At 52.2% G+C, this 26,224-nt stretch overlaps 1 protein-coding gene across 1 annotated transcript in view; it reads right to left on the minus strand.

Annotated features, from left to right (window-relative positions):
* Positions 1–26,224, minus strand: part of ASTN1 (astrotactin 1) — a 197,792-nt gene that overhangs the window by 49,677 nt on the left and 121,891 nt on the right. Inside the window, exon 9 of the mRNA XM_055121220.1 lies at positions 5,566–5,640. Within this exon, the coding sequence (XP_054977195.1) occupies positions 5,566–5,640 (75 nt within the window). The remainder of the gene's footprint in view (positions 1–5,565; positions 5,641–26,224) is intronic.

Genomic DNA, 26,224 nt, shown 5'->3' on the forward strand with positions numbered 1-26,224 from the left:
ATCAGGAGGCAGGACGAGCCCGTCGTCCCCAGCCCGAGGCCAGCGGCATGTCCCAGGCTCCCTCTGCAGAGAGAGGCGATCGCAGACACTCCGTGGGTGCATCCTGGGGGCTCCCGGGAAGGGGGCTCGCGTTCAGGTGGTCCAGCTGCAGGGGGATTGTGGTTGTAATCCACTCACGTGGGCTGGGTCAAACCTGAAGAAAACCAGTTCCCCTACATGCACAGTGGAAGTGGGGTGTGTAATGCCCAAAAGGAGAGAGGGAGGGAGGGGGGAGGGAGGGAGGGAGGAGAGGAAGAAGGAAGGAAGGAAGGAAGGAAGGAAGGAAGGAAGGAAGGAAGGAAGGAAGGAAGGAAGGAAGGAGGAAGGGAGGAAGGAGGAGGGAGGAAGGAAGGATGGAAAGGAGAGAAGGAAGGAAGGAAGGGAGGGAGGGAGGAAGGGAGAGGAGGAAGGAGAAGGGAGGGAGGGAGGAAGAAGGAAGGAAAGGAAGGAAGGAAGGAAGGAGGGGGAGGAAGGAAGGAGGGGAGGGAGAAAGGAGGGGAGGGAGGAAGGAAGGAAGGAAGGAAGGAAGGAAGGAAGGAAGGAAGGAAGGAAGGAAGGAAGGGAGGAAGGAAGGGAGGAAGGAAGGGAGAAGGAAGGAGGGGAGGAAGGAAGGATGGAAAGGAGAGAAGGAAGGAAGGGAGGGAGGGAGGAAGGGAGAGGAGGAAGGAGAAGGGAGGGAGGAAGGAAGGAAGGAAGGAAGGAAGGAAGGAAGGAAGGAAGGAAGGAAGGAAGGAAGGAAGGAAGGAAGGAGGGAGGGAGGAAGGAAGGAAAGAAGGAAGGAAGGAAGGAAGGAAGGAAGGGAGGAAGGAAGGAGGGAGGAAGGAGGGGAGGGAGGAAGGAAGGAAGGAAAGAAGGAAGGAAGGAAGGAAGGAAGGAAGGAAGGAAGGAAGGAAGGAAGGAAGGAAGGGAGGAAGGGAGGAGGGGAGGAAGGAAGGAAGGAAGGAAGGGAGGAAGGGAGGAAGGAAGGAAGGAAGGAAGGAAGGAAGGAAGGAGGGGAGGGAGAAAGGAGGGGAGGAGGAAGGAAGGAAGGAAAGAAGGAAGGAAGGAAGGGAGGAAGGGAGGAAGGGAGGAGGGGAGGAAGGAAGGATGGAAAGGAGAGAAGGAAGGAAGGAAGGGAGGGAGGGAGGAAGGGAGAGGAGGAAGGAGAAGGGAGGGAGGGAGGAAGAAGGAAGGAAGGAAGGAAGAAGGAAGGAAGGAAGGAGGGGAGGGAGAAAGGAGGGGAGGGAGGGAGGAAGGAAGGAAGGAAGGAAGGAAGGAAGGGAGGAAGGAGGGGAGGGAGGAAGGAAGGAAGGAAGGAAGGAAGGAAGGAAGGGAGGAAGGAGGGGAGGGAGGAAGGAAGGAAGGAAAGAAGGAAGGGAGGAAGGGAGGAAGGGAGGAAGGAAGGAAGGAAGGAAGGAAGGAAGGAGGGGAGGGAGAAAGGAGGGGAGGGAGGAAGGAAGGAAGGGAGGAAGGGAGGAGGGGAGGAAGGGAGGAGGGGAGGAAGGAAGGATGGAAAGGAGAGAAGGAAGGAAGGAAGGGAGGGAGGGAGGAAGGGAGAGGAGGAAGGAGAAGGGAGGGAGGGAGGAAGAAGGAAGGAAGAAAGGAAGGAAGGAAGGAAGGAAGGAAGGAAGGAGGGGAGGGAGAAAGGAGGGGAGGGAGGGGAGGAAGGAAGGAAGGAAGGAAGGAAGGAAGGGAGGAAGGAGGGGAGGGAGGAAGGAAGGAAGAAGGAAGGAAAGAAGGAGGGAGGGAGGGAGGGAGGGAGGAAAGGAGGAGGGGGAGGAAGGAAGGATGGAAAGGAGAGAAGGAAGGAAGGAAGGGAGGGAGGGAGGAAGGGAGAGGAGGAAGGAGAAGGGAGGGAGGGAGAAGAAGGAAGGAAGGAAGGAAGGAAGGAAGGAAGGAAGGAGGGGAGGGAGAGAGGAGGGGAGGAAGGAAGGAAGGAGAAGAGTGTCTGCCAGAGGCAGGCTGGGGGTGTTGGTGGGAAGGAAACTGGGGTCACTGAAGTGGGCCCCGTGCTCTGGTGGAGAGACAGGCCTTGGACCAGTATGTGCCTGAACCCAATCATGAACAACCTTGCAATCGTGTACCGTGATTCCGCTGAAAAAAAGTGGGGTGCTCAGATTCCAGCCAATTGCGTTAGAAGAGTTACCATAGTCTCTCTGGTCCCCTCCCATTCGGGCCGGACACCCCCGAGAGCCATGAAGGACCCCCCAGGGGCCACAAAGGAGATAAAAAGCCCCTTTTTCAGGTGGTCTCAGGGGCGGGAAGAGAAGCGAGCAGAGAAGAAAACACCAGATTCAGGAAGTTTCTGGGACCGCCCCCCCTCACCCCTTGCTGACTGCTCTGGTGCCCACATGGGTTTTGGGGGGGTTGGAGCTTTTTTTTTTTTTTTGTCCATTCCAGCAACCAGGGATACGAGGAATAAAAGCTCTGTCAGCGTTTCCAGGTGGAGCTGAAGAGAGCGGAGAGCATGCGCCGTCGGTTTGCGGGTTCATTCATTTGATTCCCAAAGCGTTCAGAGGCGCTCTGTGAAGGGAGCCCAGAATAGCCCGAGGATCAAAGCCTGCGTGGGTGGGGTGTCACGGGGCTGTGGCACTCCGGGCCCCTCCCCCGTTCGATGTGGAGGGTGCAGAGCGAGAGATTGGCACCTGCCCCCCCCCCCCCGCCGTCCCCCTGCACCCCTCCCCCCAACCCCGTGCTAGGAAGCCACAATTCTGAAGTCACAAGAGCTCTTTCTTTCTCTCTCTTATTTTTGGCGTTTTGGGGCCACACCCGGCGATGCTCAGGGCTGACTCCTGGCTCTGCACTCAGGAATCACTCCTGGCGGTGCTCGGGGGTACCCTAGGGGATGCTGGGAATCAACCTGGGTCGGCCGTGTGCAAGGCCAACGCCCTCCCCGCTGTGCTATTGCTTCAGCCCCTTTTCTTATTTATTTATTTAATTTATTTATTTTTGCTCTTTTGGTCCCCACCGGTGATGCTCAGGGCTGACTCCCGGCTCTACACTCAGGAATCACTTCTGGCGGTGCTCGGGGGACCCTAGGGGATGCCGGGGATCGAACCCGGGTCGGCCGCATGCCAGGCCAACGCCCTCCCCGCTGTGCTGTCGCTCCGTCCTGCTGCAGCGTGGCCAGGCCTTTGGCTGGCAGCGTCCTGAAGCCAGAGCATCCCGACCCGGGCTGTCGTTGTCATTTCAAATAAACTCCCCCTGGAGTGTGGCATTGGCCCCTCCCTGGGTGAGACTGGCAGAGCCGTTGGGCACAGAGAACAAGATGTCCCCTTGCTGCTGCTACTACGACCCCACCTCCCGCTGTCTGGGAGTGGGGGGGCATTTCTTTGGATATTTTGAGGTTTTTTTCTTTCCTTATTTATTTATTTATTTACTTATTTTTCGATTCCTCGATTCCGAAAAATAAATAAATAAGTAAATCGAAGAGCTATGCTGGGAGTATCACGTCTCACTCAAGTGAGAGAAGGAATCCGGAGTTCTGACCTCCGTCGACGGTCAAGGATCAGGGACGCTGTCTCGTTTGCCGAGGCGTCGAAAATCAGATGGGCCGGACGCGTAATGCGATTCAGAGATGACCATTGGACTAGAGCTGTGACCGACTGGATTCCACGGGACGTCAAAAGACCTCGTGGCCACCCACCCACGAGATGGTCAGATTTCTTCGTCAAAACCCTGAATGAATGGTTTGAGGCTCTTCCTGTTCCTGGAGCGAGCAGATATCATTGGGCTACACTAGCATGTGGCAGGGATGAATGGAGACATTACTGGTGCCCGCTCGAGCAAATCGAGGATCAAGGGGAGGACAAGTGATACAAGTGATTTATTTATTTATTTTGGGAGTTCCAGTGGGGCTTTTATTGAGTTAGATTAAGAAAACAAGATTCTGGGGCTGGAGCGATAGCACAGCGGGGAGGGCGCTTGCCTTGCACATGGCCGACCTGGGTTTGAATCCCGGCATCCCATATGGTCCCCCAAGCACCGCCAGGAGTAATTCCTGAGTGCATGAGCCAGGAGTGGACACACTCTCTCTCTCCCTCTGCTTTTTTTCTCTCTCTCTCTCTCCCTCCGCTTTTCTCTCTCTCTCTCTCTCTCTCTCTCTCTCTCTCTCTCTCTCTCTCATTTTTTGCATCACACCGGGCGACGTTCAACATTTACTCCTGCCTCTGCACTCAGGAATCACTCCTGGCGGTGCTCGGGGACGCTCTAGGATGCCGCTGGGGATCGAACCCGGGCCGGTCGCGTGCCAGGCCAGTGCCCTCCCCGCTGTGCTATCGCCACACTCCTCCACCTCCGACTTTTCCTCTGCTTATCAACTGGTCTCATCGGTGCTATTCCTGAGGCCCGTAGGTAGAACTCGGGGAGGTAGGAAAACATTCAATTTGATCAGGAGGGTGGTGGATGCAGGAAAATAATGCAGAAGCGGAGCTGAACGGAGAGAGCGGGAGGCGGGGGCGGGCGAAATTCATTTTGAACAACTTATGCCTCCGCTTGGAAGGTGCAAATTAGATGCCAAAACGAAGAGGCAGAACCTGACATTAATTGCCTGCTTGGTGCCCATCGCTATGCCAGGGGCTGCCCCTGCGTGAGCTTGTGTGTTGCCCACAGTCGTGGTGCCAGGCAGGTCAGCAGAGCCTGTTTAACAAACGTAGAAGAGGGGCTGGAGCAATAGCACACAGCGGGGTAGGGCGTTTGCCTTGCACGCGGCCGACTCGGGTTCGATTCCCAGCATCCCATAGGGTCCCCTGAGCAACGCCAGGAGTGATTCCTGAGTGCAGAGCCAGGAGTCAGCCCTGAGCATCACCGGGTGTGACCCAAAAAGCAAACAAACAAACAAACAAAAAAACAAACGTAGAAGAAGTAGAAGGCTCCGAGGAAGCAAGGAAAAAACTGGGGTGCACAAAAGTGGCAGGGAGGGCTGGTGAAACCCCCCCCCTTCCCCTTAGGGGGCTGGAGCGATAGCACAGCGGGGAGGGTGTTTGCCTTGCACGTGCTGACCCGGGTTCGAATCCCAGCATCCCATAGGGTTCCCTGAGCACCACCAGGAGTGATTCCTGAGTGCAGAGTCAGGAGTCAGCCCTGAGCATTGCCAGGTGGGACTCAAAAGACCAAAGTAATAATGATGATGATGATGATGATGATGATGATGATAATAATAATAATAATAATAATAATGATAATAATAATAATAATAATGATGGAACTGGACAGATAGTCCAGCAGGGAGGGCGTTTGCCTTGCACGTGGCTGACCTGGGTTCGATCCCCGGCATCCCATAGGGTCCCCCGAGCACTGCCAGGAGTGATTCCTGAGTGCAGAGCCAGGGGTCAGCCCTGAGCATCGGCCGGGTGTGGCCCAAAAAGAAAAAAAAAACTTAAATAAATAAAAAGACCCCATTTTTAGCCAGGACCACGACCGATCCAGGGTGCGAGGGCTTTGGTTATGAGGGGGGCAAGAAAAACTCTGACCCGTGAGCACTGAAAAGCAAGTCCCGGGGGGGAAGCATGCCCACATCCGTAAGCAAGTTCCGGGACAAGCACTTACCTGAATATTTTATCGGAAGGTTGTTCTCCCAATACCAGGTCAAAACCGCGCTGAAATATCGTGTAGGGCCAGGGCCTAAAGGGAGAAACGGTATTTAATTCAAGTCAGCCCAGCCCTTCCTGACCTACGCACCCCTGCAGGAGGGAGCCGCCAGGTGGGGCGTGAAGAGGCACGCCGCTATTCTCAAGGACACCACTAGGGGGAGCTATGAGATCTTGCAAGCTGGAGGCCAACCAGAAATGGGGTCAAGTTGGAAATAGGAGGCCGCTGGGTGTTGGAGGGAGGGAGATACCCCTGGCAGCCTTTCGGGGTCTGTATTGCAAACCATAATGCCCAAAAGAAGGGGGGGAGGGAGAGGGGAGGGAGAGGGATGGAGGGAGGGAGAAAGGAGAGAAGAGAGAGGGAGGGAGGGAGGCAGGAAGGGAAGGAGGGAGGGAGGGAGAGAGAAGGTGGAGAGAGAAGATGGAGAGAGACAGGGAGGAGAGAGAGGGAGGGAGGGAGAGAGGGAGAGGGGAGGGAGGGAGAAAGGGAGGGAGAGAGAGGGGAAGAGGGAGGGAGAAAGGGAGGGAGAGAGGGAGGGAGAGAAGGAGGAAAAGAGGGAAGAAGAGAGGGAGAGGGGAGGGAGGGAGAAAGGGAGGGAGAGAGAGGGACAGAGGGAGGGAGAAAGGAGTGAGAGAGTTAGGGAGAAAGAGAGGAAAGAGGACATAGAGAGGAGGGAGGGGCTGGAGCAATAGCACAGGCGGGGAGGTGTTTGCCTTGCATGTGGCCGACCCGGGTTCGATTCCCAGCATCCCATATGGTCCCCAGAGGCACCGCCAGGAGTGATTCCTGAGTGCAGAGCCAGGAATAACCCTGAGCAACAATGGGTTGTGACCCAAAAATAATTTAAAAAAAAAGAGTATGGGAGAGATAGTCTGCCATAGAGGCAGGGGGAGGGGTGTGGGGGGGGATACTGGGGACATTGGTGGTGGGGAATGTGCACTGGTGGAGGGATGGGTGTTTGATCATTGTATGACTGAGACTCAAACATGAAAGCTTTGTAACTATATCTCATGGTGATCCATAAAAAATTTAAAAATAAAATTAAAAAAAGAAAGAAAGAAGAGAGGTGACACTTAGGTCATCCTTCACAACACAACAACATCCCTGGTGAGCACGCAGGAATTGTTCTCGAAAGGAACCCAGTGATTTCACTGAAAGAGCAGGTCTTCATTCCTTCCCCCAGAGGGTCAACCCAAAACTCCTCCCTCAAGGAAGAATCGATGAACAGGGGCTGGAGCAATAGCACAGCGGGTAGGGCGTTTGCCTTGCACACGGCCGACCTGGGTTCGACTCCCAGCATCCCACAGGGTCCCTTGAGTACTGCCAGGGGTGATTCCTGAGTGCAGAGCCAGGAGTAACCCCTGTGCATTGCCAGGTGTGACCCAAAAAGCAAAAAAATAAAAAAAGAATCAGTGAATAGAGACTCAGGGACCCGAGCTTGAATTCTGGAGCGACTCAAAACCCACTCAAAGTTTCTCAGGGAATGACTGAGGATGTGCCTTTGGCTCTAGGGTACTACAAAACATCTGGAGGAAGATGCCTATAAGAGTGTATCTGGGGACGAACTGAAATCTAGACACCAGCCCAACGGTGAGGGTGGATGGGGGTACTACCGTTCTGCAGAGTAGATTTGGAAAGATTTAGGGGGAGAGTTCTTAAATAGCACGAAGACTGGAGAAGGCCAGATTATTCTAGAAGTCAGAGTAGTTCTCGAGAAAACCATGGGGACCCCACGACATCCTGTAAACCTTCGACTCTGTCTTGCGTTTTCACGTTGGGGCCACCACTGACATACAATGACCTTAGCTCAGAGGCTGACTTCATCCATGCAGAGACACCCGTTAGTCATGGTTGAAAAACCAGGCCTAGTTTGGGAAGGCAAAGGAAGGAAGATGCTGCATTATTGTTTGAAGCTTGGCTCAAGCTGGAGGGATAGCACAGCGGTAGGGCATTCGCCTTTCATGCAGCCGACCCGGGTTCGATTCCTCCGCCCCTCTCGGAGAGCCCGGCAAGCTACCGAGAGTATCGCGCCCGCACGGCAGAGCCTGGCAAGCTCCCCGTGGCATCTTCAAGATGCCAAATACAGTCACAACAAGTCTCACATTGAGAGACGTTACTGGTGCCCGCTCGAACAAATCGACGAACAACGGGATGACAGTGACAGTGACCAAGCTTGGCTCACAATTCTAGAAAATTCTATCCCCATCTTCGATGCAGTTCACAGTCTTGGTATCACCATTGGAACATCAGCCTATATTGTATCAGTCTATATTGCTCTGACACGCATCCCCTTTTACAGTATATATTACATAATTGTAAACCTACATTCTTGATGGATTAGAGCGATAGCACAGCGGGGAGGGCGTTTGCCTTGCACACGGCCGATCTGGCTTCGATTCCTCCGTCCCTCTCAGAGAGCCCGACAAGCTACCGAGAGTATCCCACCTGCATGGCAGAGCCTGGCAAGCTCTCTGTGGTGTATTCGATATGCCAAAAACAGTAACAAGTCTCACCATGGAGACATTACTGGTGCCCGCTCGAGTAAATCGATGTACAACAGGGTGACAGTTCTACAGTGCTACATTCTCGACATCTTTGTTCCCCTGCCTACCAGAATACAACCAGAATATTAGCGCACTAAGGTAGCAACCCTCTCTTAATGCTCTTCCCTTTTTTTTATATATATATAACCTTAGTGCATTTGTTTTATCTTTGAAAAATTTTATAACTATTTAGTATTTAGGGGTACTGGAGCAATAGCAAGCGGGTAGGGCGTTTGCCTTGCACGCGGCCGACCCAGGTTCTATTCCCAGCATCCCATAGGGTCCCATGAGCACCGCCAGGGGTGATTCCTGAGTGCAGAGCCAGGAGTAACCCCTGTGCATCGCCGGTTGTGACCCAAAAAACAAAACAGAAAAACAAACAAAAAAACACCCTATTTTTTATTTAGGAATTTCATTTAAGGATTAGAAAAGGATTTCCTACTCCCCCCCTCATTTTTTTATATATATATAACAGGCTGTTAGGTTTGATAGAGCTGGAAGTCGCCAACTTAACCCAACCACTTAGCCAGTGAATGGTTCAAAGGGCTGAAGTTTTTGACACTGGGTGCCCTGAGACCATATAACAGAGGGTCCTGTTATATGCTTTTCTGTTCATTAAGGCGACCTCAGAGTGAGGTCTGTGGCTGATATATATATATATAGATAGATAGATAGATAGATAGATAGATAGATAGATAGATAGATAGATTGCTTTTTGGGTCACACCCGGCGATGCTCAGGGGTTCCTCCTGGCTCATGCACTCAGGAATCACTCCTGGCGGTGCTCAGGGGACCCTATGGGATGCTGGGAATTGAACCCGGGTCGGCCGCGTGCAAGGCAAACTCCCTACCCGCTGTGCTATAGCTCCAGCCCCTGTGGCTAATATATTTATTGGTGGAACTGTATGTGCTGGCTTTTGAGCAGCTGACGGGGAAAAAGCCCTGATTCCAGAAAAAGTCTAGAAATCACAAGAAAGAGAAAATGGTGCCATATGATCCCAGACACCTAGAAAGGGCGATAAAATGAGAAGAAAGGCACATAACCCAATTGATGTCTCTTTTGGGCAAAATCACATTTTATTTACTATCAGTTTAATCATTTCAAATAACACACATTTTGCCGTTGAGTCATCTCGAGTACTCAAAACTGGTACAATGTGTAATTAGAGTTCATTCTTGGCACCGTTCCTAGGTTGCTGGAAAAATATATTTGGGGGAGCCAAATTTGAGGACGGGCTTTGATTACAACACAAACAATTTCAGCACATCGCGCGGCATAAATAAGGCTGCATCCGGGCCCGAGGTAATGAATCAGGAATCAGGACAACTTTGATGAAATGCAAAGTGCCACGGTACTACCTGATAAAACCAGAGCGATTCCCCATTCTTTTTTTTTTTTTTTTTGCTTTTTGGGTCACACCCGGCGATGCACAGGGATTACTCCTGGTTCTACACTCAGGAATTACTCCTGGCAGTGCTCAGGGGACCCTATGGGATGCTGGGATTTGAACCCGGGTCGGCTGCGTGCAAGGCAGACGCCCTCCCCGCTGTGCTATCACTCCAGCCCCCCGATTCCCCATTCTTGCAGGAATAAGGATTGCAGGAAAGCAACTCTGACTTCCTGGATTGCAGAAGACCAGAGGTCCCCCCCATCCTTCCATTCTTGGAGCAGCCCCCAAGTTCAGAGGGAAGGACATGGGTTCTAAGACCACCTTGTCCCTTTCAAGTTAGCCACCAAGTTGGCCCGGTACGTCAAACATCCTGTGCCCTCATTTTCTCATCCAGAAACATGTGCTAGGTAGTAGTAAGTGCAGCCAGGAACACACATAAGGAGAAATTGCTGACATCGTCCAGGAACTGAATGGTGACGGGTGCAGATGATGCGTTTACTAACTACCCGTAACACAGTCGCACGTGAAGGACTGCCTTCTCCTTCTCTCTAGAGAAAGTGAGACCTAGTCCTACGACACAGATGCACCAAGTTTTAGCTCAGATGGAAGAGGGATGTGTGTTGGCTGGAGAGACAGCCATGATGAGTCTAGAATGATCATCCCCTACCCGCCCCCCTCCACTCCCTACACATTCCAGGGGTCTCTCCGCAGGACGGAGATGCTGAGTCAGACAGAAGGGGCTAAGCACCACATCCTCTGCCAGGAAAAAAGCAGGAAGCAGCAGATTGTTCCAGAAAATTAGTGAGAGAGAAGTGCTTATGTTATTCCCGCTGGTTAAGGGTGATCCCTCAGAGAAGGGAGACGGAAGGATCCTTTGATCTATTTCACAAATATTCATGAAGGATCTAGGGGGTGTCCACCCTTAGCACTGGTCACCAGGAGTTGGAAAAAAGAGATTCGTGCCTTTGAAGGGATCTACTGTATTTCGGAAGAATTGCATGCTTGGACAAATCAGAGGGAAAACGCAAAAAAGAGACGGGGGTGGGGCTGGAGCCATAGCACAGCAGGGAGGGCATGTGCCTTGCATACAGCCGACCTGGGTTCGAATCTCAGCATCCCGTAGGGTCCCCCGAGCACCGCCAGGAGTAATTCCTGAGTGCAGAGCCAGGAGTAACCCCTGAGCATCACCGGGTGGGACCCAAAAAGCAAAAAAATAAAAGAGAGAGAGACGATGCACAGGGGTTACTCCTGGCTCTGCACTCAGGAATTACCACCGGGCAGTGCTCAGGGGACCATATGGGATGCTGGGAATCGAACCCGGGTCGACCACGTGCAAGGCCAACACTACCCGCTGTGCTATTTCTCCAGCCCCAGACCCGGGTGAACTCTGGGCAAAGCAAACGCCCGACCTGCTATACTATCGCTCTGGCCCTTATAGAATCCTTCGACAAGGGTTACTGTGTTCTCCAAGTCCGCCCGACACAGATGAAATCATGGCCCATGGTGACTGTACCTTCTCCCTCGTTTATTCTCCTCTCCCCATCTGAGGCAAAAAAGCAGCCGGAAAAATGGAGAGACTGGAAGTGTCTGCGTGCAGGTGGGTTGCCTGGGGTCAGTGAGACTTGGCCCCCCTCCTACACACCCCCACCGGCCTCCAGGGTCGGGATCGGGAGAGGTTCTTCCTTCCGGAGGCAAGTCTAGCATCTGTGTGGTACCCAGCGCGGATGCAGGGCAGCATCTTCTCTCACGGCTGCTCATTAGCAAAGATGCTGCAGCCCCGTCTTCTCCTTGTGTTGTCCCGGGCAACCTTTGTTTGTTTGGCTTTGGGGGCCCCACCTGGCGGAGCTCAGGGCTGACTCTCGGCTCTGCACGCATGGACCGTTCCTGGTGGGGCTCAGGATGGACCCCGGGGGCATTGTGCAACCAGGGCTCACCTATTGGACAATCACTGCGGCCTTCCTAAGCAACCTTTAGTGGGATGCTTCTCAGTTTTTGGGGCTCCAGCTGGTGCACCCCACCTGTCAATGGAGAACCACCAACGACCAACCCAGAACACCCCCAGCCCATCTTTATGGAGGAGATTGACAGCCTGTGGGCTACGGCTGCCGGAAAAAGAAAAAAAAAATAAGGGGCCGGAGCGATAGCACAGCGGGTAGGGCGTTTGCCTTGCATGCGGCCGACCCGGGTTCGATCCCCGGCATCCCATAGGGTCCCCCAAGCACTGCCAGGAGTAATTCCTGAGTGCAAAGCCAGGAGGAACCCCTGAGCATTGCTGGGTGTGACCCAAAAAGAAAAAATAAATAAATAAAAGAATCGAGATGCTTGCCAAAGAACTTGCTAGAACTTTTTTTTTCCAAGAGCTGAGACAGTGAGTTCCTTCCTCTGCCTTTGTGTTAGTGTATGATACGTGAGAATCCCCCAAATCTCATGGCAATTATAGAAGAGATAATTTCCGAACGTGCCATTAAAAAAAATAAAATAAAAGCTGTCAGGCTTTGGATCAGAGTAGATCAATGTTTCCATTTAAACTGCGAGACGGAGCCACGCGTCAATCCATTCATAAACACTGCCTGTGTGGAAGGTCACATTCCCAGACGTGGCCACATGCTACACACCCACCTCCCACGCCTCCGTGCGCCATGCGGGTACACCCTCCCCTCCCCACACACATACATGCCTGCGAGTGCCCGCAATCACACAGACACCATCCATGGGTGCCCATACTCGCAGATATGTAGGTGCATGCACGGTTCTTCTACAGTGATTCCCATTCATTTCCACTCTTGGGGGTCCCAGAATCACATAGGAGGGTGGGGGTCCTACTGTTAATTACAGATCTCCCCCTCGCCAGAACACAAGTCCCTCACAAGCCACCCCTGGCCTTCAAATCGTTCCCACAACCACTAGAAAGTAGATGTCCCTCCAATTTGGTCAGCTAGTTCTACATGCCTTGGAGGTACCCTCCAGCCAGCTCCATCCCTGGGCGTTGGATGGTGAATGAACACCGTCGGGGTTGCCCAGGTAACCACAGCCTGAGAAGTTCCCCATGGTCAGGCCCTGAGCCACCAGCCCGCTGGCTGAGCATCACCAAGGCGTGGCCCCTAGGGGCCCCTGGAGCACTGTTTACCACCACACACACAAGAGAAGCATCCATGAGAGCCCGAGCCTGAGTTAGAATCCCTCTCGGGCTGTGTGCCACCAATCAGCATCCGCCTTTCTGCCTTCCTTTTCAGTAGTGCCAGGAGAATACAAACGTCCCAACCCAGGACATGGAAACAGTACTGGCATTGAGTCGGAAACACAGAGCCAGAGCCATATATATATGTATATATGTATATATATATATACACACACACACACACACATATATATATATAAATGTTGGTATACAACATCCCATAATCTCAGGCCTAGCTAGGCCTGGATATAAACGGTTTATGTTTTGGTTACTGTAACTTTAAATGGCGGTTACTGTTTCCGTTGGTTGATTGCATATTCGCCTATGTGGCTGAATATGATTGGTTTGTATGTTAATTTAATAAATAAAAGGAGATTGAACAGGCTGCTCTTGGCAGGCCATAACACAAAACCTCCGGAGGCAGTCCTGTGATCCTCCCCCAAAAATGTATATTTCTTCTGTCGAGTAAAGTGCCTCTGACTCTCCGGTAAAATTGCAACATTGTTGCAATACATATATATATAGTTGCATATATATAAAATATATATAGTTGCATATATAATATATATTGTTGCATATATATATAAAATATATATATATTTTGTTGCATGAGTTCTCACTCCAGGTCAGGACAGTTCAGTGGCCCCAAACACCGCCAGACTCGCTGAGATCCATCAAGGGGGCACCGTCATCAGGGGCGTGTTTCACGCCTGAACTGAACCCAACTTGGAAGAGGCACCGTCACCAAGAAATCAGAAAGACACACCGCATCCAGGGCCGGTCATGCTAAGCCCCGTGCATGCTCACGGCTTGCCCTGATGCACAGACATACTTCCGGCCAGTAGGGAGGAGGCCCATCTGACACATCCGCGAGAAGAAATCTAATGACAAGGTGGAGGATGCATGAGAAAAGAGATACCATTCCAGGACGTCACAGCCAGAGAAACTGACCGGGAGCGTGCGTCGGGAGGAATGGCTCTATCCATCAACGGTTTGTGCTTCCTGTCAAGCTTGTCCCCTTTCCCCCAAAGCCTCTTCCTGGAGAGGTGCCCACCAAACCAATCCGCATTATTTAGCACGTTTTGGCTATTAACTCAATCACTCATGGACCGACTCATTTCTCCATCGCCTCGAAAGATATTAATTAATCAGTTGCCGTGTTTGAAGAAAGAACACTTTGCTCCACGCTGTCAAGGGAGAGAGACGTGACGAGCACACGGGCTTGGCCATCAAGGACTTCATTAACGCGGGGGACTCATCCCTCACTCGGGGATGGCGCACCTTGGCAAGCCAGCCACTCTGCGTAAGCCGGAGACGCACAGATTAAAAAAGCTGAGCCCCCCCCCCCCCCACAACCCACATCACAGGCTAATGGGATAAAAATGATGAGTAAACAAACTGTGACATTTACTTTGTCAATTTTTTATGGCAGAGCAAGTCAAAGTCATTATTCGCTGCGCATTTAGCAGGAGTCACTGAGCCAGTGTTCTAGTTAGGATTTCGCTTAGTATCTCATACGAGAGGCTGGAGTGATCGCACAGCGGGGAGGGCGTTTGCCTTGCACGAGGCAGACCCAGGTTCGATCCCCGGCATCCCATAGGGTCCCCTGAGCACCGCCAGGAGTGATTCCTGAGCGCAGAGCCAGGAGGAACCCCTGTGCATTGCCAGGTGTGACTCCGTAAGAAAAAATAAATCTCATACGAGCCCTGAGACAGAGCCGCCTCATGACTCCCATGTCTGCGACACATGAGGCTTAGGAGGGGAACCTTGGGATCAGCAGCTATGTAGACCCTAATCAGTGGCAGAGCCAACGTGCCAGAGGTCAAAGTGCTTGCTCTGACCTCCCTGCGTTTGTCCCGTCCATCGAGGAAGTGATCTCTGAGCTGCACTGATCCAGGGTAAGGAGTGAAGGACACCTGAGTTTCCCAGGCAAGGCCGAGCTACTGCCTGGGAGCATCCGGTGGAGATTGGCAGGGGGCTGTGTGGCAGAGAGAAGGGCAGAGACAGGAAAAGCAGAGACCACAGCGGGGAGGTGTCCCGGAGACAACCAAGACACTGATCCATCACTTTCTCTCCTCGCCACCCTTCTCCCTACTTCAGAGCAAGGCTGCCGAGGTCCAGAAAGGGTCCACTGTCAAAAACCATCCAGAGATTATGGCGCTAAGGTCATTCATTTGTCTGTAAGACCACCTATCCATGAATCCATCCATCCATGCATCCCTCTATCCTTCCAATCATCCATGCATTCATTCATTCATGAATCTATCATTCCATCCATGCATGCATACATCCGTGCATGCATGCATCCATCCATGTGTGCATTCATGCATGAATCCATCCATCCATTCATTCATCCATGCATCTATCCATCCATCCCTCCATCCATGCATCTATCCATCCATCCTTCCCTCTCTCCATCCATCCCTCCATCCATCCATCCCTCCATCCATCCATCCCCCATCCATCCAACCCTCCCTGTTGGGGGCCGAAACCTTGGAAAAGAGAACTTGGCCGCTCCCTAAACAAAGATTAGCCACCAGGATATTATGAAAATATATGCGTCACAAGATAATAGCTGAACTGTTACAGAGACAGACATCCTGTGCTGAGGACAAAAAAGCACAGACAAATCATGCTCCGGCCGTCATGTCCCCTTACGCAAATACCCCTCGTGACCCCCTCCGGACCCCTGTTCCGGCTTGTTCAGCCTATATATTCTGTATACTTTCCTTCAATAAACGAGACCTTGACAACAGTTCCTTGCTTGGTCTCCCTCTTCTTTCTCGCCCTTGGCCTATTTCAGGTAGCGCCTCTTCAGACCCTGGAATAACTTGGTCCCGCGGGACGGGATACCTCCCTCCATCCCTCCATCCATACATCCCTCCCTCCATCCCTCCAATTCATCCATCCTTCCATCCATCCCTCCATCCCTCCCTCCCTCCCTCCCTCCCTCCAATCATCCCTCCATCCACCTGTCCATCCATCCATCCATCCCTCCATCCATCCATCCCCTCCATCCATCCCTCCATCCATCTATCCCTCCATCCGTCCATCCCTCCCTCCCTCCCTCCCTCCTCCATCCATCCTCCATCCACCCATCCATATGTCCATCCATCCATCCCTCCATCAACCATCCATCCCTCCATCCATCCCTCCATCCATCCATCCTTCCCTCCATCCATCCTTCCTTCCATCCATTCCTCCATCCATCCATCCATTCCTGAGAAAGGAGATGGATGGGCACGTGGCAGTGGACAGAGGTGAGGGGACAGCCTGGGTCCTCTGATGGGCTTCTCAGCACGTGGGACGACTGGTGAGTGGCAGGAAGAGGAAGGGGAAGTAAGGGAAGGAGCCCAGATTTGGGGCAAGAGAGATGGAAAGAGAAAAAGGTCTGTATTCAAGACCTCATTCTTCAGAGGGACGGATATAGAATGACTGCACTCATTCGTGGGATAAAAATTAGCAGGAGACTATACTATGCGAGGCCAGGGAAACAAGGATCAGGAGGACTGGTCATTGGTTGGGGGGAGGGGGCAGAGGATAGTTAAGACAGAGGAGGGTCCAGTATGACAACAATAGTTGAAATGATCACTCTGCACAAGAACTGAATGCTGAAAGGAGGTAAAGAGATATGCATGATAGCCTTTCAGTATCTGTATTGAAAACTGTAATGCCCAAAAGAAGGGGGGGGGAGAGAAAGAGAAAGAGAGAGAAGGAGAGAGAGGGAGAGATAGAGAGGGGAGAGAGAGAGAGGGGAGTGAGAGGAGGGAGAGAGAGGAGAGAGAGGGAGAGAGGGAGAGAGAGAGGGAGAGATAGAGAGGGAGAGAGAAGGAGAGAGAGGGAGAGAGAGAGGGAGAGAGAGGGAGAGAAAGAGAGAGGTGCCTGTCATAGAGGCAGGCAAGAAAGAGAGAGATAGAGAGAGAGAACGAGAGAGGGAGAGAGAGAAAGAGAGAGAGAGAAGGAAAGAGAGGGAGAGAAAGAGAGGGAGAGAGAGGGGAGAAAAAGAGGGGGAGAGAGAGGGAGATAAAGAGAGGGAGAGAGAGGGAGAGAGAGGAGAGAGAAGGAGAGAGAGAGAAAGAGAGGGAGACAGAGAGGGAGAGAACGGGGGAGAGGAGAGAGGGGGAGAGAGAGAGAAGGAGAGAGAAGGAGAGAGAGGGAGAGAGAGGGAGAGAGAGGGAGAGAGAGGGAGAAAGAGAGGGAGAAAGAGAGGGAGAGAGAGGGAGAGATAGAGAGGGAGAGAGAAGGAGAGAGAGGGAGAGAGAAAGAGAGAGGGAGAGGGAGGGAGAGAAAGAGAGAGGTGCCTGTCATAGAGGCAGGCAAGAGAGAGAACGAGAGAGAACGAGAGAGGAGAGAGAGAGAGAGAAGGAGAGAGGGAGAGAAAGAGAGGGAGAGAAAGAGGGAGAGAAAGAGAGGGAGGAGAGAGGGAGAGAGAGAAGGAGAGAGAAGAGAGAGAGAGAGAAAGAGAGGGAGACAGAGAGGGAGAGAGAGGGAGAGAGAGGGAGAGAGAGAAGGAGAGAGAAGGAGAGAGAGGGAGAGAGAGAGGGAGAGAGAGAAAGAGAGGGAGAGAGAGAGGGAGAGAGAGTGAGAGAGAGAAAGAGGGAGAGAGGGAGAGAGAGGGAGAGAGAGAAAGAGAGGGAGAGAGGGAGAGAGAGGGAGAGAGAGGGAGAGAGAGAAAGAGAGGGAGAGAGAGAGGGAGAGAGAGAAAGAGAGGGAGAGAGAGAGGGAGAGAGAGAGAAAGAGAGGGAGAGAGGGAGGGAGAGAGAGAAAGAGAGAGGTGCCTGTCACAGAGGCAGGCTGGGTGGGGGGTAGTTGTATTGGGTGTAAGGAAACTGGGAACCATGGTGCTGGGAGATTACACTGGTGGAGGGACGGGTGTTGGAACACTGTATGACTGAAACCCAATCATGAACAGTTCTATCTCATGTTGATTCAATAAAAATTAAAACAGAAAGAAAGGGGGAAAAAAGAAAGAAAAAGACCTCATCCTTCTCTCTGTCTCCTCTCTCTCCCTCTGTTCTATTCACATCCTATTTACATAGTTTTAGATATCAGAAGTGACCCAGGATCACTGAGATTATTACAGGGTTCGGGGTGGGACCAAGGACATCCCCCTCGCCCCACCCAGGAAACAGAAGGAATTACAAAAGCTTTCGCAAAATTCCCCCTTTGCAGGGAGATCTGAAACATCTGACCTTGGTCCAGCATGTTATCTCTCATGTGGGGATAATCGAAGGCCACTGTCCCCTTGCTGCACATTTGCAAATTAATGACATGAGGGGGGAAAAAAATCCTTACCCTAGGGAGCATAACAAAGCAATTTCCAAATTAACTCTCAACTCTTCAAGAAAACTCGGTGTTTTGGGGCTGGAGCAATAGCACAGCGGGGAGGACGTTTGCCTTGCACGTGGCCAGCTTGGGTTCAATTCCCAGGATCCCATAGGGTCCCCTGAGCACCGCCAGGGGTAATTCCTGAGTTCAGAGCCAGGAGTAACCCCTGTGCATCGCTGGGTGTGACCCAAAAAAGAAAAAGAAAAAAAAAAAGAAGTCCAACACTCAACTTCCACATGTTCCACCCAGGCATCAGTGCATAAGCACACATGCGCTGTGTCTCGCGTGAAGCTAAAATGATGGCTCCCGTGAAAGGATGACTAAACTGTGCTGGGTCCACCTCTGCTTAAAATCTCCAAGCTTGAACAAAGGGATCTGCATTGCCTTCAAAAGCGGGGTGCATGCTGCCCGGCCCGGCACCAGGCTGTTTCACTCGGGATGCCCCAGAGGTGGGCAGGTGAGACCCTGCCCCACCCCAGGGGAACCCAGTCCCAGCAGCCGAAAACCTCCAGAACTCAACTGCTGCCCGGCTCATGGCTGTTTTCCACATGCTTGGGCTGAGCCTCACCCACAAGCGAACCTTTTTCTGGACCACTTGGCCACATCTGTGGCCGCATTAACACTTCATAGGACACGCCCTACCCACCCTCCAAGAGCACCGCACCACATTGGATGGGATTCAAAAATCGGAGGCAACCAGCCTAAGAGGGAAATATTCTATTATTTCGGTTCTATTTTGGGGCAGGGGTTGGGGTTCAGGATGGAAACACCCGAAATATGGTGGTGGGAAGGTGTCATGGTGGTGGGGTTGGTGCTTGAATATTAAATGTCATCAAATATTGCGAACTCGGGCTGGAGCCATAGCACAGCGGGGAGGGCATTTGCCTTGCACGCGGCCGACCCAGGTTTGATTCCCAGTATCCCATATGGTCCTCTGAGCACCGCCAGGGGTGATTCCTGAGTGCAGAGCCAGGAGTGACCCCTGTGCATCACCAGGTGTGACCCATAATGAAAAAAAATATTGCGAACTACTGTATCACTGTCATCCCATTTTTCATCAGTTTGCTCAGTGGGCGCCAGTAATGTCACTATTTGTCCCAGCCCTGAGATTTTTAGCAACCACTCCTTACTCGTCCTTCCCAATATTGGAGGCTTTTTCAGGACCAGCGAATGAGGCCCGTTATTGTTACGGTTTTCGGCATATCGAATACGCCGATGGTAGCTTGCCAGGTGCTACCATGTGGGGAACTACTGTATAAAATTTTAAAAATTAAAAAAAAAATGAAAGCAAAAGGCGGGTGCCTGGCCTGCAAAGAAATGGATGATCTTTACCTCTGGGGAACGGAGTCTTAAACATTAAGTGGGTTGGCTAAATAAAATGCAGGCGTGAGGGGCTGGAGCTATAGCACAGCGGGGAGGGCGTTTGCCTTGCAGGTGGCCGACCCGGGTTCGATTCCCAGCATCCCATAGGGTCCCCTGTGCCCTGCCAGGAGTGATTCTTGAGTGCAGAGCCAGGAGGAACCCCTGAGCATCGCTGGGTGTGACCCAAAAAGCAAAAAAAAATATGCAGGCTTGAAAGGAGTAACGGAACCCTCTCTTCAGCCCCTGCAAAAGGACGATCGGGAGATGGGAGTCAGCCACCTGCTCTTTTGCTCACAGGGGACGTCTGGATGCACGCGGCAGGGAAGTCAGTTGGCGTGAGCAGTGGGGCTACTCCACACGGACACACTTGGTGGGTTTGTGTTTATCAGCACAGCCTCTCTGCGCCGCCAAGGGCATTAGATCTAATCACTGTCACTTTCTCTCGGGGAACAGTCACCTCGGCAAGGAGACATTTTTGTTCTCACCTCTCCCGAGGTGGGAAAAGAACCCATTAGGCATGCGGCAGGATGGGGGGGGGGCCTCCCACTCAAAACGGCAACCTGGCAACTCCATTAGACACCCGCAGTTGCCTGCGAGTCTCGAGAAAGAAAAGAAGATGGGTGGGAGTGAGGGGCTGGAGGGGGGACACGGGATGATGTCAGTCCTGGGGTCCCCAGGGCCACTTTCTGCTTTTAGAGCAAGACCATCGGGAGATGAGAGCCAGCCTCCTGCTCTTTTGCTCACAGGGGGGTCCTGCATCTCCCCTGCTGTATCTTCCCCTCCTCACGACGTGCAGGGGTGGAGGAGAGAGGGCCAGACCCCCGGCGTTTGCCAGTAATGGACACATAATCGTCCTTTCCAGGAAGACGGAGAAAAGGAGCTAAATTAGAGAACTGTTCCCCACTCGGGGCCTCAGGATGGAGAAGAGCCAAAACTCAATCCAGCCGCGCCATTTCCCACCTTGCAACTGCATCTGCGGGTCCTGAGTGCCAATGATGATTTCAGCCCCAATGACGTGTCCCCCCCCCCCAGTGCCAGCAACACCAACACCACCCCCCCACCCCCACCACCTCCCGTCCCCAGTTCCAGTTTGCATGTGCCTAGTTGCAGAACAGAGCTGAGAGGGTCAGCAGAGGTGGTCAGCACATTAGGGCTATCCATCCATCCATCCCTCCCTCCCTCCCTCCCTCCATCCATCCCTCCATCCTCCATCCATCTCTCCATCCATCCATCCCTCCATCCATCCATCCCTCCATCCCTCCATCCATCCATCCCTCCATCCATCCATCCTCCATCCCTCATCCATCCATTCCTCCATCTATCCATCCATTCCTCCATCCATCCATCCCTCCATCCCTCATCCATCCATTCCTCCGTCCATCCATTCCTCCATCCATCCCTCCCTCCCTCCATCATCCCTCCCTCCATCCCTCCCTCCCTCCATCCTTCCCTCCCTCCATCCCTCCCTCCCTCCATCCATCCATCCATCCTTCCCTCCCTCCATCCCTCCATCCATCCTTCCCTCCCTCCATCCCTCCCTCCATCCATCCCTTTTGCATCCTTTCTCTGGGCTTGGATGAAAATTGCTAAAGTGAGCCTTTTCGGGGCTGGATCTGCTGGGGGAAAACTCAGCAGAAAGCAGTCGAGCAGAGAGAGCGCGGAGAAGCCCGCCTAGCCGCCTGTGTGCACCGAGACACTTGTCACCTGGGCATCCCAACAGCTGCAGGCAGGGCGCAGGGGAGGGGGGAGGGGGAGGGACGTGAGGCAGCCACTTTTGAACCTTTTCAAATCAAACCCCCCTTCCCCCTCCCTTGCAAGAGAAAAGGCTGTTTGGAGAAATTTGGGCAGGGCTAGCGGCTTTTGTCCTCTTTGTCACAGAGGCAAATTTCCTCCAGCTATTTTAGAAGGAGGGGGTGGGTGGGCATTGGCCGGGAAGCTTAGAATAGGCCGCTTCCAAGAAAGATGGAGGGGGCAGGGGGGGGTGGGCACAGACAGCCTGGAGAAGGGGTGGGGAGAGGAAGGGGAGGAAGGGGAGAGAACCAGGGAAAGGGGGGTCCCGAGGGGTCGGGTAAAGAGGACAGCAGGAGGGCATTTGCCTTGCCCGCGGCCGACCTGGGTTCAAATCCCAGCATCCCATATGGTCCCCGAGCACCGCCAGAGGTAATTCCTGAGTGCATGAGCCAGGAGTGACCCCTGTGCATCGCCCGGTGTGACCCAAAAAGCAAAAAAAAAAAAAAAAAAAGAGGACATGACAGAAAATGGATCAAAAGGAACTGAAAGGAACCGGGAAGAAATATGCGGCCAGGGGGAAAGAGAACAGAGGAAAGGATGACCGTGCTCGTCGGTTCAGGAGCTAGGGGGACAGGAAAGGGGAGAAGCCCCCCACCCCAGAGACCCTTCTAGGAAGTCAAGAAGCATCACCCCTACCCTCTGGGTCTGACTCAAGTTCCCTCCAATCAGGGGCTACAGAGCCTTCCGCTGTGTGAGCTGTGTGTGTTTGTGGACTCTGGGGGGTGGGGGTGGGGTGGGGTGGGGGGTGTGTGTGTGTGTGTGTGTGTGTGTGTGTGTGTGTGTGTGTGTGTGTGTGTGTGTGTGTGTGTGTGTGTGTGTGTGTGTGTTGCTGTGGTTTGTGTGTGTGTCTGAGAGTATGAAGGGGGTGTGGACGGGTTCAACTCTGGGCTGACAACTCTAGCATTCATAGATGTTAATTCCTCCTCCGTAAAATTGGGAATTTTCTAGCAGACAGACTTGTCCTGCCTCTCCCACTTCCTAAGGATGGGGCAAAAAAATCTAAATTCTCGAGACCAGTGTGACATCCGGTGGGACCCACTGGCATCATTGATTAAGACCCTTTATTTATTTATTTATTTATTGCTTTTTGGGTCACACCTGGTGATGCTCAGGACTGACTCCTGGCTCAGCACTCAAGAATTACTCCTGGCAGTGCTCGGGGGGACCCTATGGGATGCCGGGAATCGAACCCGGGTCAGTCACGTGCAAGGCAAAACGCCCTCCCCGTTATGCTATCGCTCCAGCACCAAAACCCTTTATTTTTTTCCCCTTGCTTTTTCCGGTCATACCCGGCGATGTTCAGGGCTGACTCCTGGCTCTGCACTCAGGAATCACTCCTGGCAGTGCTCGGGGGGACCCTATGGGATGCCGGGGATTGAACCTGGGTCGGCTGCATGCAAGGCAGACGCCCTCACCACTGTGCTATTGCTCCAGCCCCCGACTAAAACCCATTTTGCATTTGCGTTTCTTCTGCCCTGTCTCAGGATCTTTCCCTTCCTCTCTTCTACTGCCCTGGGGTCTTCCGCTAAAGCAGAGGTGGCCGGTGGCCGGCCTGGGGCACCCTGAGGTCCCCAGAACCATGTGGCCCAGCCCCAGTGCATGCTGGGACAGGCACAGGCAGTTCTCATTGGTTTCCATCCTCATGCCCGGCTCATTCATTCTGGCATCATTCATTTCATCACCGGTCACTGAGGCTGGGGGGGAGGGGCGGGGGTAGCTCCTTCAGTTACTTCATGAGCAGATAAAATGAGCTCCCTGGATGACGCCGGGCGCGCAGCAAGCCCCCCGCGATCACGGGGGAATTATTCTTCACCTCGTTGTTCCCTCCTGGCGCCAAACACGATTGCCAAGACACAGAAGGTCATCGGTAAATGTTTTTAAAATGAATGATGGATGGGTCCACTAGTGGAGGCACTAGGAAGACAGATGGGTGAACTTGGGGAAAGGACACGAGGCTGGATATTCAGTCCAAATAAATATATATATATTTAAATATAAATATATTTAAATTTATATTTATAAATAAATATAAAATATATAAACATTTTAAAATATAAATATATATTTATAAATATATTTATTTATATATAAATGATCATATATTTATAATTATAAATAAATATGAAGTATATAAATATTTATATTTAAAATATATATTTATAAATATGTAGATATATTTTATTTATATATGAATATGTTTTTTATATTTTTATATATATATTTAATGCCTCCCTTACTGCACTCATTTGTGGAGTGTAGAATAACATCCCATGAGGTTGACACCCAAGGATGGTATATACAAGGGCCAGGGGGATTGCCCCATAGCTGGAAGCCTGCTTCATGAGCGGAGGGGAGAAGGCAGATGGAATAGAGAAGGGATCACTAAGAAAATGATGGCTGGAGGAACCAGTTGGGATGGGAGATGCGTGCCGAAAGGAGATAATGGACCAAACATGATGACCTCTCAGTGTCTGTGTTGCAAGCCATAATGCCCAAAAGGGGGGCTGGAGCGATAGCATAGCGGGTAGGGCATTTGCCTTGCACGCGGCCAACCCGGGTTCGAATCCCAGCATCCCATAGGGTCCCCTGAGCACCGCCAGGAGTAATTCCTGAGTGCAAAGCCAGGAGTGACCCCTGTGCATCGCCGGGTGTGACCCAAAAAGCAAAAAAAAAAAAAACAAAAAACAAAAAACAAAACATAATGCCCAAAAGGAGAGAGAGAGTCTGGGGAATATTGTCTGCCATGGAGGCAGGGGGAGGGTGGGAAAGGGGGGGTATACCCGGGATATTGGTGGTGGGGAATGTGCCCTGGTGGAGGGATGGGTGTTTGATCATTGTGAGATTGTAACTCAGACATGAAAGCTTGTAACTGTGTCATGTTGATTCAATAAAATAAAAATAAATAAATATATATATTAAAAAAAAGAACTTCTGGGGAGTTGAGCAATAGCACAGAGGGGAGGGCATTTGCCTTGCACGCGGCCGACCCAGGTTCGATTCCCAGCATCCCATATGGTCCCCTGAGCACCGCCAGGAGTAATTCCTGAGTGCAGAGCCAGAAGTAACCCCTGTGCATCACCAGGTATGACCCAAAAAGCAAAAAAAAAAAAAAAAAAAAAGAACTTCTGGGAGGAAAATCCTAAAACTAATCCACCCTGTGGATCCAGACGTCCCATGGGAATCCAGTTGGTCACAGCTCTAGTCCAGCGGTCGTTTCTGAATTGCATTACGCGCCCGGCCCATCTGATCTTTGAGGGATCAAGATGGGGAATAAGGCTGGGATGTGGCCAGGGAAAGGCCAGGCCGGGCGAAAAATCCAATTCTGTCTGATTAAAAAATATGGACTCCTGGCACTGGGGTTAGGAGTTAGCTTTGCAGGTGGCCAAATTCGGTTTGGTCCTTGGCATGAGATACGGTCTTGGAGCATCTCCAGGAGTCATCCCTTAGTATCCAACCCGGAGGAAGCCCTGAGCACAGTCGGTTTTGTCCCCAACCCACCGGCCCCATGCAGACTTGCTGTGCAAGCAGCATCTCACAATCACACACACACACACACACACACACACAGACAATTTTTTTAACTTCACAACAGATTCTTCAAAGTCAAAACTGAGCATTTTTCTAAGGCACCCGAGTCCCCAAAGACAGTTCCTTTCCCTTTTCAACCTCAGCAGGAGTCTTCACCGTGCCCCTCCACCCCACCCCACCCCACACCAACCCCCCACCTGCCCCTGGCAAGTTGAATGGGCAGGAACTGAAAGAAAAGGGAGAGATTTTCTATAGCATCCTCCCCAGCCCTCTCCCTGGGCTTTGGTTCAAAGGAATCTGGGATGGTGGGGGGTGGGGGGGTAGGGAGATGCAGGTAGGCGGGACCAGCTGGCTGAACAACATCCTCATAGGCGCTTGCCTCTCTCCATCCTCCAATCCTGTGAGCCAGCACGCAGTGGCGGGGGAGGGAGGGTGCTCTTCCCTCTGGGAAGACTGAGGACTTCAAAAGGGAGCACCCCCGCCATGCTAGAGGCTGCTCGTGCAAAATTGGAGCAGGGTGTAATTAAGTAAGAGGCTGGAATCGAGGCCAACAAGGGCCTCCTTTCTGCCTGGCCAAGTGCATGAGAGGGGGTGGGGAGATAAAGCATAGGAAAAGCAAGAGGCACATGTAGGGGAATAGATGTTCCGAGACCACAAGTCCAGGTCCAACCGGGATAAGACACAGAAGAGTCGAGGGGGCTGGAGTGATAGCACAGTGGGGAGGGCGTTTGCCTTGCACACAGCCGACCCAGGTTCAATTCCCAGCATCGTATATGGTCCCCTGAGCACCAATAGGAGTGATTCCTGAGTGCAGAGCCAGGAGTGACCACTGAGCATCACTGGGTGTGACCCAAAAAGCAAAAGAAGAAGAAGGAGAAGGAGGAGGAGGAAGAGGAGGAGGAAGAGGAGGAGGAGGAGGAGAAGGAGGGGGAGGGGGAGGGGGAGGAGGGGGAGGGGGAAGAGGAGGAGGAGGAGGAGGAGAAGGAGGAGGAGGAGGAGGAGAAGGAGGAGGAGGAGGAAGAGGAGGAGGAGGGGGGGAGGGGGAGGGGAGGGGGAGGGGGAGGGGGAGGGGGAAAGGGAGGAGGAGAAGAAGAAGAAGAAGGAGGAGGAGGAGAAGGAGGAGGAGGGGGGAGGAGGAGGAGGAGGAGGAGGAGGAAGAAGAGGAAATGCAGACAGAGAAGTTTACAGTGCTCTTACGAGCACCCCCTAATCCTCTGAGTTTATCTTTAACCTTTCTTTTGTGCTTTACCTCTCACTGTCAACTATTCTCCAAGTCAGGGTTGGTTACTTAAAAGTCAAACCTCCTGTATGGTGTTTATAGTGAATTACTTGCTTTCCTCTTTCCCCTATAACCTTTTCACATTTTACTCTAGAGCAATGTTCTATGCTTAAACACAGAAAGACTGTGCTCCTCATATTTGGGAGTTGATTGACTTATGAAATATAAACATAGTTAATAAGTTTATTAATAAGTATAATAATAATATTATACTTAT

Source organism: Sorex araneus, chromosome X, assembly GCF_027595985.1.
Source record: "Sorex araneus isolate mSorAra2 chromosome X, mSorAra2.pri, whole genome shotgun sequence".
NCBI classification, from domain to species: Eukaryota; Metazoa; Chordata; class Mammalia; order Eulipotyphla; family Soricidae; genus Sorex; species Sorex araneus.